The sequence below is a fragment of the Medicago truncatula genome, chromosome 5 (assembly GCF_003473485.1).
Source record: "Medicago truncatula cultivar Jemalong A17 chromosome 5, MtrunA17r5.0-ANR, whole genome shotgun sequence".
NCBI classification, from domain to species: domain Eukaryota; kingdom Viridiplantae; phylum Streptophyta; class Magnoliopsida; order Fabales; family Fabaceae; genus Medicago; species Medicago truncatula.
The window spans coordinates 44,152,093-44,169,754 of record NC_053046.1 but is presented as its reverse complement, the minus strand read 5'-3'; the positions used below and the strand labels follow the sequence as shown (position 1 = coordinate 44,169,754).

At 31.4% G+C, this 17,662-nt stretch overlaps 1 protein-coding gene across 2 annotated transcripts; it reads right to left on the bottom strand.

The window, feature by feature from the left end:
* Positions 1-4,649: 4,649 nt before the first annotated feature.
* Positions 4,650-11,408, bottom strand: LOC11425294 (fimbrin-5). Of its 2 annotated transcripts, XM_003617974.4 has the most exons (15): positions 11,236-11,408; positions 10,990-11,130; positions 10,690-10,860; positions 9,899-10,137; positions 9,629-9,800; positions 9,496-9,534; positions 9,281-9,349; positions 9,042-9,158; positions 8,234-8,445; positions 7,624-7,779; positions 7,321-7,520; positions 6,217-6,374; positions 5,764-5,860; positions 5,528-5,619; positions 4,650-5,305 (listed from the first exon to the last, which is right to left on the bottom strand). In XM_003617974.4, exons 2-15 carry the CDS (start codon positions 11,074-11,076, stop codon positions 5,114-5,116), a joined length of 2,001 nt encoding a protein of 666 aa, XP_003618022.1. In that variant the 5' UTR covers positions 11,077-11,130; positions 11,236-11,408; the 3' UTR covers positions 4,650-5,113. The 2 variants fall into 2 exon arrangements, with proteins under 2 accessions (XP_003618022.1, XP_039690269.1); XM_039834335.1 differs by lacking the exon at positions 11,236-11,408 and having other exon boundaries at positions 10,990-11,213.
* Positions 11,409-17,662: the final 6,254 nt, after the last annotated feature.

The following is a 17,662-nucleotide window of genomic DNA, read 5'->3' as shown; positions in this document are numbered from 1 at the left end:
CACAAACACCTCTTTTCAACTTACGCCGAGAACCTTTTCTTTATTTTTTAATATTATATATTTTTTTTAACAATGGCCTATGAATTTCCATTTTTTCCCCTAACCAATTTTTTTTAATTATTTTCTAATTTTTATATTTTTAATAACTTTTAATTATTTTCCAATTTTTATATTTTTAACTTTTTCAATTTTTTCCCCCAAATTCAGTTGCTTCTACATTGCCGTTGTGGAAGATTAAGGTATCGTTTGACCCGACATTTTTCAAACTTCTCTACATTTTTAAGAAGTTAGGTCAAACACAATATCAATTAAGTACTTACTAAAAGAAGTACTTCTAGAACAAATATGTTAAATCTAGGGTTAATATTGCATCACCGGTTAACATTTAGAAATAAGAGATGACATTTTGCATAAATTAAATCTAGGGTTAATATAATTTGTTTAGTAAAATTAAAGAGAAAAATTAGGAGCGATTTGTTTATTTTGATTTCCCTAACAATTAACGTTAACATTTTGATCAAATTAAACATGGTTAATTAAATAGGGTTAATACAGTAAAATTAAGCAAAGAAGTTAGGTTAATTCTAGGGCAAAATTTTGCGTCCGGTATAACTTTAAGAAATAAAATAAAATAGGTTAAGTATAGCAAGACAGGTTAACATTTATAAGTAAGAGATTAAATTAAGTATAGCTAGACGGGTTAACGGATTCATTTCCAAAAAAACAGCATATAATTGGGAACATATTTTTATTTTGCTTTAGATAAACATTAAATGCAAAGGTGTGGAGGGAAAAATTAGGTTAAAATTAGAGATGACATTTTGCATAAATTAAATCTAGGGTTAATATAGTAAAGTCACACGAAAAAATAGGTTAAATCTAGCGTTAATATTGCATCACGGGTTAACATTTAGAAATAAGAGATGACATTTTGCATAAATTAAATCTAGGGTTAAAATAGTAAAGTCACACGAAAAAATTAGGTTAAATCTAGGGTTAATATTACGTCACGGGTTAACGTTTATAAATAAGATATGACATTTTGCATAAATTAAATCTAGGGTTAATATAATTTGTTTAGTAAAATTAAGGAGAAAAATTAGAAGCGATTTGTTTATTTTGATTTCCCTAACAATTAACGTTAACATTTTGATTAAATTAAATAGGGTTAATACAGTAAAATTAAGCAAAGAAGTTAGGTTAATTCTAGGGCAAAATTTTGCGTCCGGGTTAACTTTAAGAAATAAAATAAAATAGGTTAAGTATAGCAAGACGGGTTAACATTTATAAGTAAGAGATTAAGTTAAGTATAGCTAGACGGGTTAACGGTTATTCCTTTTCAAAAAAACAGCATATAATTGGGAACATACTTTTATTTTACTTTAGATAAACATTAAATGCAAAAGTGTGGAGGGAAAAATTAGGTTAAAATTAGAGATTACATTTTGCATAAATTAAATCTAGGGTTAATATAGTAAAGTCTCGCGAAAAAATAGGTTAAATCTAGGGTTAATATTGCATCACGGTTTAACATTTAGAAATAAGAGATGTCATTTTGCATAAATTAATTCTAGGGTTAATATAGTAAAGTTACACGAAAAAATTAGGTTAAATCTAGGGTTAATATTGCGTCATGGGTTAACATTTAAAAATAAGAGATAAGAGATGACATTTTGCATAAATTAAATCTAGGGTTAATATAATTTGTTTAGTAAAATTAAGGAGAAAAATTAGAAGCGATTTGTTTATTTTGATTTCCCTAACAATTAACGTTAACATTTTGATTAAATTAAATAGGGTTAATACAATAAAATTAAGCAAAGAAGTTAGGTTAAATTTTGGGCAAAATTTTGCGTTCGGGTTAACTTTAAGGAATAAGATATTATAATAGTTGTTATGTTATTTTTTATGTAGTATTTTAGGCTCTGTGTTGCAAAATTTTGGTTTACGCAGCTTTGATTTTCACATTTATAAAGGACAACAATTTTTTGTAATTTATAAGATTTCTCCTTCAAAACTAAATTTTAAAAAAATATGTTATTCAATGCGAAGCACGGGTTTGTAACTAGTTAAACTCTAAAAATCAAAGTAATGAATTCACCGGAGTAAGTAATATAGTATCAAAGTAGTAAAAAATGTGGGTGCATTGTGGAATGACGACAGGAAAATTGAGGACAAAGATAAAGACATAAAAGAGATATTGTCTTGTAAATGGTTTTTTTACTTATTTGTTGAACCATATGAAATCTATATAAATTTTATCTTTTACCTTCTGCTATTTAGGAATCTTTGTTTTAACAAGATTTTAAAACTATGGGCTACTATATTAACTTAGGTTCTATAAAACATCTCCTATGTGGTGTAAGCAGGTCAAGATATTAATCACAAAACAGTTGTATTGCATATTTACCTTGATTTTGTGACTTTCTTTTTTCTGGATAGACAAAATTTAGGAACTTAGCTTGGATTTTCAACTTATAATTATTTTTTTCTTCAACTGCTCCAGTTATGCGGGAACACAACAAATAACAATAACAAAATGTCTTGTCAATACAAATGTTACATGAATGGCCAACAGAAGCAACTCAACTAAAAACCTTGATTTAATAAGAGTAATTAAACACCAAAGGCCAATGGAAATATTGTAGTACGAGATCATATTCATTATTTGCTTTTAATCCTCTAAATATACGATTATTTGCTTCTGATCTTTGTTATCTTCTTTAACCTTATAAAATTTATTCATATTTTTTCAACAAAAAATAATTATTGATATTGAAATTGATTGATGTAATTAATATGTAAAATATTTGATTTAACTATTCAAAATAAATATATTTGTGTTATTTGAACATAAAAATTACGGCTATTACTTTTCTCATCCTATGTATTTCTCATGCGTCCTATTATTTTCTATTAAAATTTTACTTGGGTGGAAATTAAAACAAATAATAACGGCTATTTCCCTTCAACATAAATGGTTTCTGGACCACAGGAATAAGAGACACCATAAGCAATGAAAGAAATAATCAGTCACAAATTTGACCATTCACGCTTAAAACCCAGCAACATGCAAATGTTACCACAAATAAGTTTATTTATGAAAATATTCATGAATTATGACAAACAATATAACTTTCTATGAGCTTGAAGTTTCATCACCTTTGCATTTTTTTGAAGAATCTGATTCAAATATCACGAGAGAATTGGTATATATTAAAAGTACAACTATATTTCAAAAACGATTAAAAGTACACATGATGAAGTACTCACCAATATATCTGACCAACAAAACTTCTTTTTATGATTGAAGTACAACAATCAGATCAACAAAACTTCTTTTTATAATTGAAATACAACAAATGAAGGAAATAGAAATATTACATATCCGAAAAAATGTCCTTTTTGAAGAGTTACCAATTATCATTAATAAGGTGAATTGAACGCTTCCATCTTAGTCGGTCGATGATACGCAATACTCAACATTGTCCATCCTTCTTGTATCTTTGTGGTTGAGTTAATAGAAAAATTGAAATGTATCGTCCCAACCCCAACTATCTACCATAATACTTGAATCCCAGACCAGAACACCAAAATGGTGTACAGACATGTCATCTCTGTAAGCACACATCAGGAGTAATCTTGGCTATCAGACAAAAAATAAAACTGATGCCTTCCTCCCTTTTCTTATTGTTGGGAAAAAGTGCATACAATGTTTCTGGGGTGTTTTCTTCAGATGTTTCTGGGGTGCTGTTTTTTTTTTTTAACTTAACAATTAATGCATGTTTCATCAGGTCTTTTTTATAAGAAACAAAACACAAATCTTTTAGACCAAGAAAACATCTTAGTTATTTTCATTTAATACACCTATTTTTCCTCCTAATCCATCTGCCCATGCTCTGTTGTGTGTTTATTAAATAATTTTTCCGTTTATAAACAAAAATGAGTCCCTCAGATGGATCTAATCTTGGCAGGAGAAGCTTCATAAATCTGTAGACGGGCACTCAAGGATGCCACACCTCATGTAAATTACGTGCTTGCCAAAAATGTCATACGTGAAGAGTTTGAAGGAACAAAGGTTACTCGTAGTCCCACAGCTGAGGACGTTGGGGGTAGTCGTTGGATAGTTAGATGGCAGAGAAAGGATAGTTGAGTGGTGAATCACCCACTCACTCTTCTCTTGCCCTGAAAATTAATCGTACCACGAAGCAGGAGGAATGTAAAATGAGTATAAAAAAAGAAGAAAAAACAGAAAAAAGGTGCTTAATTTGATTCACATGAAGGTGGTGGAGTTGACAAGAGTCAGAAGAGGTGGGTTTGAAGAGGGTGGGAAACAAGAAGAAAAGAGAGTAGATCTAGTTTGGATGATTTACCATCAAGATTGGTGGACCTTTTTGACCTAATATGATAAATGGTGTTGTACGATGCAATACTCTCAGTACTTGTGCACCGTAGTCATGGCCAATTAAAGTCTGCACAGTTACTAGGTTACAACTTACATAGAATCTACAAGGAACAATTTTATTTACATCGACAAAGATCATTTTAATGATCAACATGAGCAAGAGTTGTGTACACAATACACATGTTCTGTTTCAGTTTCAAACCAGTTCAATTTCAAAATTCTGTAAGCAATATTCAGAACCAAGTTAAGAAAAGAAACTAAGAATATTTTCGCATCTGAAGGAAAACAGAGAAATTGAAATGCATTGTCTCCAACTATCTGCCTTATACTTGAATTCCAGACCTGAACTAGAAAAACCACACTCTAAAATGGAGTGCAAGCATGGATTAGGAGTAATCTTGGCTATCAGGTCGATATAAACTGATGCCTCCTCCCTTTTCTTATTATTGGGAATAAAATGCATACGATTTTCGTCAAAGAATATACCTAAAGTACAAAAAAATTCTAAAAGAAATTTTACAAGATCCTTCTATTATCTGTGGTTCTTCATAAAAAAAATATAAGCTCTTTCTTTTGCGCCGAGCACCAAGAGGCCGGCTTCGTCTTTCTATTCTATAAACAAAAATGAATTTTTCTCCCTCATTTTGTGGTTTGCTTCAACCTTTTGACAGAGATCCTTTAATGTCGACAGAGATTCACGCTGCCAGCTTAAGGAGAGCTGGCATTTTCTGCAGCATTATCATCAATAGCTAAATCGGATACCTCGTTGACTAAATCTGTTTCATGTTCGCCATCTGCTGAAGCTACAGGCGATGTTTCTGGGGTGCTGTTTTCTTCAGAATTCAGCAGGCTCCAGTACATGATGCTAGCAGATAAAGTGAGTATCATCTTCTGGTTGACCTGTCAAGGTTAAATGCAAAATAAGCTTGAGCCACAAAAATAAAATTTCTCAGCCCAATAGAGTATGGCATAATCTAGGCAAGACTTAATACATTCTATCTGAACAACCCATTGAAGTTGATTTTATAACATTCACCAAACTTAACAAAACCATGAAGTTGATTTTTCATGGAGCACTAGCAAAATTACTATTAAAATTAAATTTAATATTGACAGCCTTACCTCGATTATGTCCTCAGGTAACAGGAAAATGGAACATCCAAGTTTTCTGGCAACACTGATTATATATGTTGAATTCAACTTCTTGTCATCATCTGTAATTTGTACAACAGATTACATTTAACATTTCAGTTATTGTTAGTAAGATAACATATTCACTATCACATCACATCAATGTTAAATTAAATGCTTGATCAAGTCAGCTTCAATTTCTTGAAGGTGTGGCAAAGTTGACATACCAGTCTCCCCTTTAGTAACTAAACTCCAGTTGACCACCCTTGGCTCCACGGCACTCAAAAGCTCAAGGAAGAAAATTCCGTTGGAAAGATTCTTATCCTGATAAAAAAAATAAAATGTGTTGGAGTCCAAACATCAAAGCAACCACTGTGCACACTGCCCCTTTTGTGAAACATTGAATAGTTCTTTTCTTTATTCTAAAGCTTTAACAATATTAATTTTTACTATCAGCAGATATCAAATGCTTGTCATTTAATATGAGAACACATATCTAAGACTGATAATTGTTTTGTATAAATGTAAAATTAAGAGTACCAAATATGATATATGCAAATGCATACATATTATTCTCAACAGTGAATTCATAATATAAACTGTTTTGGAGCCACCTTAAGATAATATGCATACATGTCAATATCAGTATACTCAGAACTGGTAATTTTCTGCTTTATTACCTTGAAACTCTCCATTTCAGATGTTCTTCCGGCTTTCTTCACTTTGTTGTTCGCCCAGTTTAGTATATCAGCATCAGTAATCTCTTTACCTTGGGAGTGTGATCTCAAGTTTCTCAGAAGTTGAAGCATGGTAAATCTCATAAGCTGCCACAAAAAAGCTGTTGGACAAACAGAGATGAATGTTCCTGTTAGACACTCCTATGCTAGATAACACATGGGAAACAGGGGAAGGGGGAAGAAACGGGAGTTGTGCTGTAACAACCTTGCCTGTGCAGGCAAGGAGGGGGAAACAGTTAAAAACGATGATAAAGAGAGAGAAAGGTATAGAATAGGGTAGCTAGTCATTAGTAAGTTTTTGTGAGGCCTTAAGGCAGGGAGGTTGCCAAAACCTAGTCTGCGAGTAAATCTTACCTCTCAAATAGGCTCTTGATCCATTCTTCGGTTATAATATTTCTAGTTCCCATCAGTTTCAAAATTTAATGAGACAGCTCTGAACAAGATAATGACCGATCAACAGAACTTCGTCATAACATCCCATCTATAATGTTACAGAAGAAGGATATCTCATTTTAACATTTCCTAGAAAGACTGTTTTTTTAACTTCCACTATAACTTTGAACTAAAAAGGGGGAAGGAAATTGTCATCTCAAATCCATCAAGAGTCGCCTGATACAGACACACAGCTCCTACTTTTCTGTAACTTCTCATTTAAACTGTCTTAATAAAATTGCAGTTTCGAGTTGGTTTCCATGCGGTGTTTCAATTTGAAATATAATATTGAATTGTCAATCTATCATCTAGATAAATAAAATTAAAATTTACGATATTCTTTTTAGCAGAAAATCAGATTTTCTACATCAACACTCACCATGGAAATAAGGTCTAATATATAGTTCTGCAATAGTTTGAGAACAATTATGAATGTTCCTCGTATGAAATAACAAGAACATATCTGGCCTATTGGTTATCTTCAGTTATAATATTGATTTAGAAAGAAATAGTAGCAGTATAAAACAAAGCACCGGCCAGCCAACAATGACACAAACATATCGACTTCACCAACAATATCGATTTATCATAAATCTGAAAATCATAGAAACTTACCTAGTAAGAGCTTCTTATTCCCTTGAACAATATCGTTACCAGCAACGTTTACTAAGGAAAAGTTTAGGTCCTTCCCAATTTTTATAACTTGGTTGCAATTCTCCACTTTCCGAAATGGCATCTTTATAGGAGGCTTTGTCGCCTGCTTCCAGTTGACAGATCCAGGTGAAACCTTATCAAGAACTTCTAATAGAACCCATCTGTGAAAAAGAAAATAAGGAAATCCATAACCAGCAGTTAGTTCAATGAAAAAATTAAAAGGCAGAAGTACAGGACAAATGTGAACATGAAAGGAAAAGCTACCCATTTCTGACATCCTCGAAAACATTATTGACATAAGTAGCAATTCCGAGACTGTTAATCCAGAGTCTGAAGCATCTTTCTTCCCGAGATGTCTGTGCATCATCAGTCATCATCTCAGCGAAGGACATTTTATTCGTGTCAACTGTAAGCCCATTCCTACACACATGAAAGCCACAATCTCCATCAGCTAAAGATCCATCCTCTATACATTTCCTAACTCTATAACTGCACTACTCCCAGATACTTGTTCCCAGTAAATGAAATGAATCAACAAGGGTGACCCATTATGTGATATGTATGCCACATCAACTACCTCATCCTCTTTTTTTCCAAAAGGGAAAGTTCTAGTCTAGTGGAAACAATCAAAAGAAAGAAATCTGAACCGTTCTATACTCATAAGATATAATGAACCTGATACTAAGAAGCCCTTCATTAGAAAAAAAGATACTCAAAAGGCCATTAATTATTTTTTGAGGTGCTAACCTTTTCCCAATAAAAGAAGGCAACGGAAAAGTAGCAGGTTCTTGGAAGCATGCCCCAAAATATTCTTAATTTATAAATTTGCAACAAAGTGATTAGCACAATTGCAACCTCCTAAAAGTAACCATACCTATGCTGGAAAATTTGAGCAACAAATGCAAGATTAAGGTTAGGTGACCCTTCAACTATGTCCTTTGGAGTGAGGTATCTCTTGCAATCTAATCTCTCTGCCTGCTCAAGAACCATATTTGCTCTTTCTGTCGGATCACTTATGGTCAAGGCAGATGGGCCTGCAGTTTCTGGAGCAAGAGCATTAAGCAAGTACGCATAAGCCTCTCCATCCTGAAAAAAGAAAGTATTCAATGATAAAATAGACCCGCGCAATTTAGAACCATGTTGTATCGGTTAACATCTATCGAACGTCTGCTATGTGAGGAAAATGTGTCACACAATGATTCAGTAATCAGCATGTTACAGGACAACAATACAGTGAATTTTTTCATAAAAAACTACTGAACACTGTCAAGGACAGAAGAACATAAGAAGGGCCACAGTTTCTTCACTGATTTAATAAATCAGAACAACAGTGGCTCATAAGGAGTACTACGATACTAATTCATTAATTGTTATACCTCCTCAATTTCATTCTACAGTTCATCGCACTAGAGGAGCCAAATCCTGAAGTACTATAAGTCTTAGAAATGATGAAAATAAGTAGCTCTGACACCATGTTAAGAAAGCAAGTGACAGAATTTGTGTATTCTACACACACCGGAGCTATGTTATATTATATATGCACACACATCATGATAATACGAAGTATTTAATGCTACCCTGTATTATATATTTACATGATACTGTAACTACTTATTTTTATCATTTCTAACAATTTTGATTAGAGTAAGTAAACATACAATAAGAAATAGCATTTCCCTCACCTTTACATCAGATGAGAAATTTGTAACTTGTTTCTCATAACCAGCTTTCTTCAAGTGGAAATTCATCCATTTCAATAAAACCTTGTCAGGTGGTAAACTGATAAGCTCCTCCACATCCTGCCATTTTGTCATAAGGTAATGAAGAGGTTTAATTTAATGTTGTTTTGACAAATGAAAAGGAAAGAATATCAGGGAACTTGAAAATTACATATATAAGGAACAATATTATCCAATATCACCTTATCATCTTCCACTAATTCCAAAAGTTGAGGAGTTTTCTTCAGATTGAGATCAGCTAACAATTGAATCTAATGTTGCCAAAGAATGAAAAGACAGACAAACACAAGAAACCATAAGTTAAGAAGTCTTTTCAATGAATAATAGAAATCAGAATGGTATTAACTGTCAATCCCTCATCTTATGAAAGTGAAAATGGAGTAGGTTTCAGTTGTACCTTGATTATTTGTGAAATCAGACCAAGTACCAAATAAGGCTACAAATAAACAAACAAGAAACTTGTCAAGAGTTTAATTCTGTCAAAATTCAGGGGATCAAAATCGCAAAAAAGAAGATTGAATTGAACATACTCTTCCTTCAACCATATCCTGTGTACCAATATTAACCACTGTGCACCCAATAGCCTTTGCTGAATTGAGGCCAAGGGTGTGGTTTTCATTCCTCTCCCATGGATTAAGATCCCGTTTTGTGTTAATGGCTCGCTCATCTATTGTCCCAGGAACAGCAACATTAATAAGCTTGCTGCAGCAGTTAAATAAACAATAAAATTAGACAGATAAAAATTTAGTCTTTTTTTATAAAAAATAGAATTGATCTTATGTTTGGCGCTGATCATTTACCAAAGCAGGACTCCATCTTTAGCAAGATCAAACAATGCATTTGTAGACGGATCAATTGGAAGAAACTGCTTCATGAATTTATCTTCAGCCAAGTAACTGTTAATGTGTGCGACATAAGAAGCCTTCTCAGATTCATTAATTGCATGATGAACGGTAGTCGTAGCTGCCTTCAAAAATGAAGAAGAACTTTTTGAACCGCCACCTTTTGCTGCAGCTCGAGTTTGCAAGTTTAAATGTGCCTACCACTCAATGTCAATAAATAAGCTACCAGGTTCAGTATAGATAATACCTATAAAGTTACTTACAAATGAACTGAATACGCATTCCCACACAGACATTTGAATCAAAAAACAAAAGTATACTTTCAAATTAGGTGCATATATATATATATATATATATATATATATATATATATATATATATATATATATATATATATATATATATATATATATATATATATATATATATATATATATGTCAAGACTCTAGAAGCAAATTGAACATCAATGACATTCTTGTATGTTCGCATGGAAATTGCACTTATCTACTACGAGGAATACCAAAATAACACCCACACCCCTTCTATTTTTCAAATAAACACTAACCACTCTTACTTGTTGGAAAAATTGTCACACCCCTCACCTGTCTATATGTGTAATTTAAGCATACATCAAGGAGATGAGTGCAATTTCTCCATTATTGTACTATTTCTTCTACGAAATCAAGAAACATTATATAAAAAACGCGTAAATGAAAAAAGGGCAACAAAGAACGAAAAAAGGGCTCACCCTAAGGAAGGACTCAAAGTCGATTTCATCATCCATATTCTGATATGACTCTTCCAATACAGCCTTAATCTCATCCTCGGTAAAAAACTCCGCAAAAGCCTTCAATTTCTTGAAAATGGGAGGCAAATTTCCCACAATAACACGGCCCGATTGAGTTCTTTCAGATACATACTACAAACAACACAAAACAAACTCATTCCATCATTATTCAAATTCATTGAAATCCTCATCAATGATCAAGAAATCAAAATGGTCAAATTGAAATTAAAATCACAAAAAAAAAAAAAAAAAAAACCTTACTTTTGATTTGAGAGTTCGTAATTCGACTTGAGTGAACTGGCTCTGAAGCCATTGATCAGAAACAAGAACACCCACAAAACTAGACATGTTGAAAGTTGAAACTTTGATTGAGGAATTTTATCAAACAGTTGGAAAATCACACTGACCCAACAAAAATAACCAACGCATTGGTATCAACGATGATTGAATAACAACAAATTGAATGGAAGATTCATATAACAAATCAAATTGAAGCAATTAACGTACCTTATGGGTTAAGATTGAAAGAAAAAACTCATTTTTTTTGTTGTTTTTTGTGTAAAAAGGAAAGAGAGAAGAGAATTGTAGGAAAGTGAGAAAATTGGGGTGGAGAGAAAAAAACGATTTGGTGATAGGACCCGCGAAGGAGAAGGAAATGAGAATGAGAAATGAGAAATCAATCAATCAATTAACAAATCATATGCTTTTATTTCACTCTTTGCTTTGCCATAAGTAACACTTAATTGACATCTGTCAATCATTATCAAATCTAGATCAATTAGTTAAAAGTTAATTAGTTAATTAATATTCTACTTTAATCTTTTATTTTTTTTGTCTATAGAATTAAACATAGTGATAACTACCATGTAAAACTTAGCTACACATCTAAACACAATTGAGAGGTTACATATATAAACTTAGATGAAGATGTTCAATTTTATTAATGTTGATATTGTCAGTTGAGTTTGACCTTAAAGATTTATAAAATATAATATAGAATAGTTGAAAAAAGTTGAATATTTGTTTTTCCTTCTAGATTATTATGTGCTTGAGGTGGAAAAGAAAAAATAAGTATTAGTACAATTATTCAAAGTAATAGTTGAAAAAATAAGTTCAAAATACATAAAACTATAAGTATTAGTACAATTATTCAAAGTTCACTTGCACTGCAAGTAAACGAGTTGAATTTAATAAGTAGAATCAAGTTGTTCGTGAACTTTAAATGCATTGGATTCGAGCTTTAAATAAGGTTTCTATCGAACTAGAGTCGAATTAAGTCTAATCGAGTTGAATCAAGCTCTGACAAATTCAACTCGATTCATTTCTAACCCTGATCACATGTGTTGTTAGAATGAACTAATTTTACCTTGACGTGGAATAAGAATCGAGAATATGATGATTATTAAAAAAAAATGATCGTAATATAAATATGATTTGTTGTTACCGGATGACAATGAAGAATATCAGTACCACTGAATATGACATATGTTAATCCTTATCGAGTCAAATCAATTAGTTAAACTAATACAATTTATATTAGTCTCTAAAATTATAGGATAGTGACAATGTAACGTGGGTTTAATTGAGATAAACTATTGGTGTAAATACTTTTAGCACAACGTCTAATAAAAAATGAGAAAATGTGACAACATGCACGTATTAACTAATTTTACATTGAGGCCTAATAAAAATTGAGAATTTGTTTGACCAAAAAAAAAAAAAATTGAGAATTTGACGATCATTTTTAAAAAGAGGTTACAAATACATTTACTTGACAATGACAATATGATTTATTTTTATTGGTGCACTTCCATTAAACTCGTAAAATTAAGATTAAAAGATATATACAATGAGTGCGTAAAACAATTTTACATTAACATTCAATCTAAATCATTCAATTTGCTCCTTAAAATAATAAAAATAAAATAATTCAATTTGTTGCATCGTCTATATAATTTTTAAATAAAAATAATTATGTAATTATATGTTTTCAGGTGATTTGTGATTAATTGTCGGTGTAAACAACTTTTAAATTGACAAGGTATGGTTTTTAATCTAAAAAAATTCATGATATTAACACATCATTTCTTTTATAATTGCAGTTTAAAAATAACAACAAAATATTGGATTTTCATTAAAAGTTTGTGTGAAACTAGTTTTTTTTTGTGGTGTCCGATGTTTGAACACCGAACCTTACATATATTATACATTGTCCTTATCAACTGAGATAAGTTCACGGGGACGCATAAAACTAGTTTAGTTTAGAGGACGCCTTTTCTTATTAAATATCCCTAATTATTAATATTTAAAAATATTAAATTAAAATGGAAAATCTCCTATAATATTACTCTTTCTAGATCAATCAAACAAATATACATGACAAGATTAACGTAATTGGAATTTAAAAGCTAATTTCAAAATTTTACTTTGAGTGCATGTTTAAGTTTATAGACTTGGATGTTTTGAGTTAATGTCAAAACTAAGTTAATTTAGATTTGTTGTAAATATTTTTTCACCGAGCGGATTTGATAACTCAACAAATTTAAAGCTAAGAGTAAAGAAGTTGAAGTCCTAACAAGGAGGAAAAAAAACAACATAGCAATTAAGAAAAATGATATTTGCATAACTATTTTTTGATAATTTTTATGACAATCTTCTCTCTTTTACTCGTTATGTTTTTACTTTTTTTCTCTCTCTCTCTCTCTCTCTATTTATTGTTTTGATTTTTGTGTCAATGTCTCTTTTTCTTTAAAAATTTATAGTTGTACTAAGAGTTGTTATAAAAAAAGTTGGGCAAATAACACAACTCTAACAATTACCATACTAACATTTTCCTTTACAAAATAAATAAAAAAAATTGTCCATCAATAATTTACTCATGCCAAAATATTTTTTAAACCAAAGCAATTTCTCAAAACCATGATTTTCAAATGCATTTTCTTAAATGAAAGATTAAATACACAAGAGCACTATGATGATTAATGATTTCTTCCAGCTTAATTAGAAATTTTGGGTTCAAGTCCAACCAGAAAAAATGAAATAATATTAAATTTTTTGAAGGAAAATTTTGTAACTCATTACATTGTAATGATTATTCAACTCGTATGATTAGTCTTCATAGTTACACAAAAATGTCTGATCCATTAAAAAAAGATCAAACTGAGGGATACAATATTAAATAGAGAAAGGAGGAAAACACTTGTGAGTTGTGAAAATCACTGTTCAAAACAACAAGGACTAAAGAAGGAGAAAAACGATTTCAGGATTACCGAGAAGAATCGGTGGTCAAAACAAAAACCACAAATGAGAAGGAAAGGATCAACTATAATAACGAGAGAGAAATGATCAATGATAAAGAAAGGAATCTTGGGACATTATTGGAGCCTTGAATGTTCATGATTTATAAAAAGGCTTAATACATCGTTTGGTCCCTTAATTGAATTCTTTTTTTCAAATTGGTCCTCTAACTATTAAACGTTTCAATTTGGTCATTTATCTTTGTTTTCATCATCAATTTAATCCTATTTTATTAATTTTAAACCTCTCAAAAAGATGACCGTTGGATAAAGGAGGTCCATCAGATGGTGTATCACTAACACCTAATATTATGCACTTTCATCTTCCATCTTTTATTTCTTTTCCATCCTATGAACTTCATACCACCACCACAGCCCAGAAAATAATATCTAACACCACAACCTTTAACCCATTAACTCATATAAACTCATAGAATAAACTCTTTACCACATCTTCTGCAACATTTGAGTTTATGGGTTTTTCTTACAATCAAACATTATGCCTCTTTCATCTTCATCTTCAACATTTACAAAAGCTTAAAAACTTCCAATTTTAACATAGATACTTTCACTCTTTGCATTAGGAATTGAATCAGTTAAGATAACACCCACCAACCCAAACTTAAACGATAAACTCACAGATGTCAAACTTTGATATGAAAACCGTAAAACGTGAAAATCTCTTCCTCGATTCTTCTTTCATTTCATGTGGTATGTAAAGTTGTGTAATTTATAAAAGGTGATTTTTTTCTCTGGAGAAATCTTTTCATAATTCTTTTTTTTTATTTTTAATGTTAATTGTTTTTCATGGTTTATTTTGTTTGACTATGCACACACTGTAAGTTGGGATCAATACAAATAGAAAGAGGCGTGAATTATTTGTGGTGTATTATGGGTTTGTTTGTGGTGATTAATGTTGTTGTTGTTGAAGAATCAATTGTTTTTGTTGTTGATTAACGGATTTAATTGATTTTTATGAATTTAAATGATGATTCATGATTGTTGCTGATTTATGTTGTTGCTAATGGAAGAATTGTTCTAACCATGTAATCACTTCATCATCCCCAAGCAGCATAGAAGAAGAAATCACATTCAGCAACAATTCTTAAGGGGAAGAAAAAAAAATGGCATATGCTGCAATGAAATCCATTAAGCCTGGTTTAAAAGAATCTCAGGAACAGATCCATAAGATTAGGATCATACGTTGGGAAGAAGATGAAGAAAGTAATATAATTAGGTGTTGGTGATACACCATTAGATCTTATAGACCTCCTTTATCCAACGGTCTTCTTTTTGAGAGGTTTAAAATTAATAAAATAGGACCAAATTGATGATGAAAACAAAGATAAAGGACCAATTTAAAGCGTTTAATAGTTAGGGGACCAATTCGAAAAAAAGAATTAAGTTAAGGGACAAAACGATGTATTAAGCCTTTATAAAAATGTATTCAACGTTTGGTGCACTTTGTAACGCCCTAATTGTTATTTAATTATTTTTAGTTGATTTAAAGTCTTTTATATGATTTTAAATGATTTATGTTGATTTTGTGGTGTGGTGTATTTTATTAAATGGTTATTTTCATTATTTAATAGAATAAGTGGAAATTATTATTATTTTAGAAATTAGGGAGTTAATTAGGATTTAATAAAAATTAAGGGAGTTTAATGAAATAGGGAAGTTATAGTTTGAGAGTTAGAAAAAGAAAGAAAAACAGTCATAACATTTTTAACGTAAGAAAACTAGCTTTTGGGAGAAAAGGGAGAAGAAGAGCAAGAACAAGAGAGGAGGGCTTAGGAACCGATTGTGCTGTGTAATCATTCTGCAAAACTAAGGTAAGGGTGAGGCTAACCTTCAATGATTATAATATATGATTTCTGAAAATTGTTTGATTAGAATTGTTCTAGAAAAATAAGAATTGGAAATTAGGGTTCTATACTGATTTTGGAGAAAAGAGTAAGGATTCATGTTAATTATGCTTAGAATTCATATTCAGATCGATTTTAGGAATTATAATGTTGCTGTAATCCGAATTTGGAGAGGTTAGGATTGTTGGAGAAAAATTGAGGGAAATTGCAAGATTGTGAGAATGAGATGAATTGTTGTTGTTGATGCATGTTTTATGTTCCTTTAGATGCCTAATTGTATAATGAACCTATAAACAATCTTTGGAAACATGTTTGGGCATTGGGAGATCAAAATTGGGGGTTTTGGGGTGAAAAATGGTTTAAACCCGTGAAAAATTATGCAGAAACGATGACTGTTCGCTTAAGCGAGCCGGAAGCGAACAGCTACTGTAAGTAGTTCGCTTAAGTGAAGACTCGTTCGCTTAAGCGAAGTGCCTTTTTACAGCATTTCTTATTTCGCGTTCTTGTGTCTTTTTCACACGTTTCTGTTTTGAATTGGCCTTTGGTGTAAACATGAAAGTTGTAGATAATTTTGTTAGCTTTCCAATGGCTTTGGTTTGACTCTAAAATGGTTTTTGGTTTAGGAGTTATGATGAAAATACTCCAAGTAGGTCTTCGGGAAATTTTATGAAAATTCAGCAAAACATTTTCCAAGTTAATCCAAAACTTGTGGGATAATTCCAAGGCTCAAAACTAGAAGTAATATGAGTGCAATTAAGGTGCTTAAGAGTATTTAACCCATGTTGTGAGTTGATCCTTGGGGGTAGGAATGGAGGTTGATTATAGTACTGTTGATGTTGAGTGAGTCAGATATAATATGATTTGATGTTGTTAGTAATGAGATATATTTGTATATGCATTATGTGGATTATATAAGATGTTTAAGTTGATATTGATTATCATTTGATATTGTTATATCTTGAGATGTTTATGTGTTGCCTATGTTGCCGTTGTTGAGTTTAGTGAATCTGGAGATGATTAATTGTGTATTTTCTGGAATCGTTGGATCAATTATGATGGGTTATTGTTGACTGTGATGTATATTTATATTTAAATAAATTATACATGTTGCTGAATTCTTTTCAAAGGTTGAAGTATTATTAATTGGATTGTCGAGGTGAAGTCATATTTACATATATGCATTGATATGAGTAGTGGTTGTCGTTGATGTTGTTGAGTTGTATGTAGATATACACAAGTGGAGTCAGTTGCATTAAGGGGTGGTGAGTCATATAAGTACATATGCATTTGTTGTTGAGTTGTATGTAGATATACACAAGTGGAGTCGGTGCATAAGCATAAAATGGTGAGGACCTCGGTCCTGGAATGCCTTGTCGTTCAAAGCGGTGGAACACTATGTTGTTCAAAGCGGTGTTAATGGGAGGACTCATGTCCTGATAAAAAGAATGCTTTAACCATTCTATAACGGTGAGGGCTTCGGCTCTGATATGGTACCACATGCATAGTTGCATTTGTTGAGGAGTCTTAGTGGAGTTGTCATGTCTTGCATGAGTCTTAGCGGTGGTGTCGAGTTGTTGCATGAGTCGTTGTTGTTGGTTTTAATTACCATTTGTTGTTGATGTTGTTAATGATGATATACTTATATATTGATGAATTATTATTATGACAGGGTGTTAGATTTAATTGATGAATTAGATATCTATTATTGGTGATATTGTTGATTATGAAATATATACATATATTGGATAATTGTAGTTGCCGTTGTTCTTGAGA

Coding starts and splice junctions, on each gene's coding strand:
- LOC11425294 (XM_003617974.4), bottom strand. CDS start 11,076: ATGTCTAGTTTTGTGGGTGTTCTTGTTTCTGATCAATGGCTTCAGAGC. Junction 7,780..8,233: donor GCTCAAATTTTCCAGCATAG/GTATGGTTACTT, acceptor TCATGTGTGTAG/GAATGGGCTTACAGTTGACA. Junction 5,861..6,216: donor CTGAAATGGAGAGTTTCAAG/GTAATAAAGCAG, acceptor TTTTTTTATCAG/GATAAGAATCTTTCCAACGG.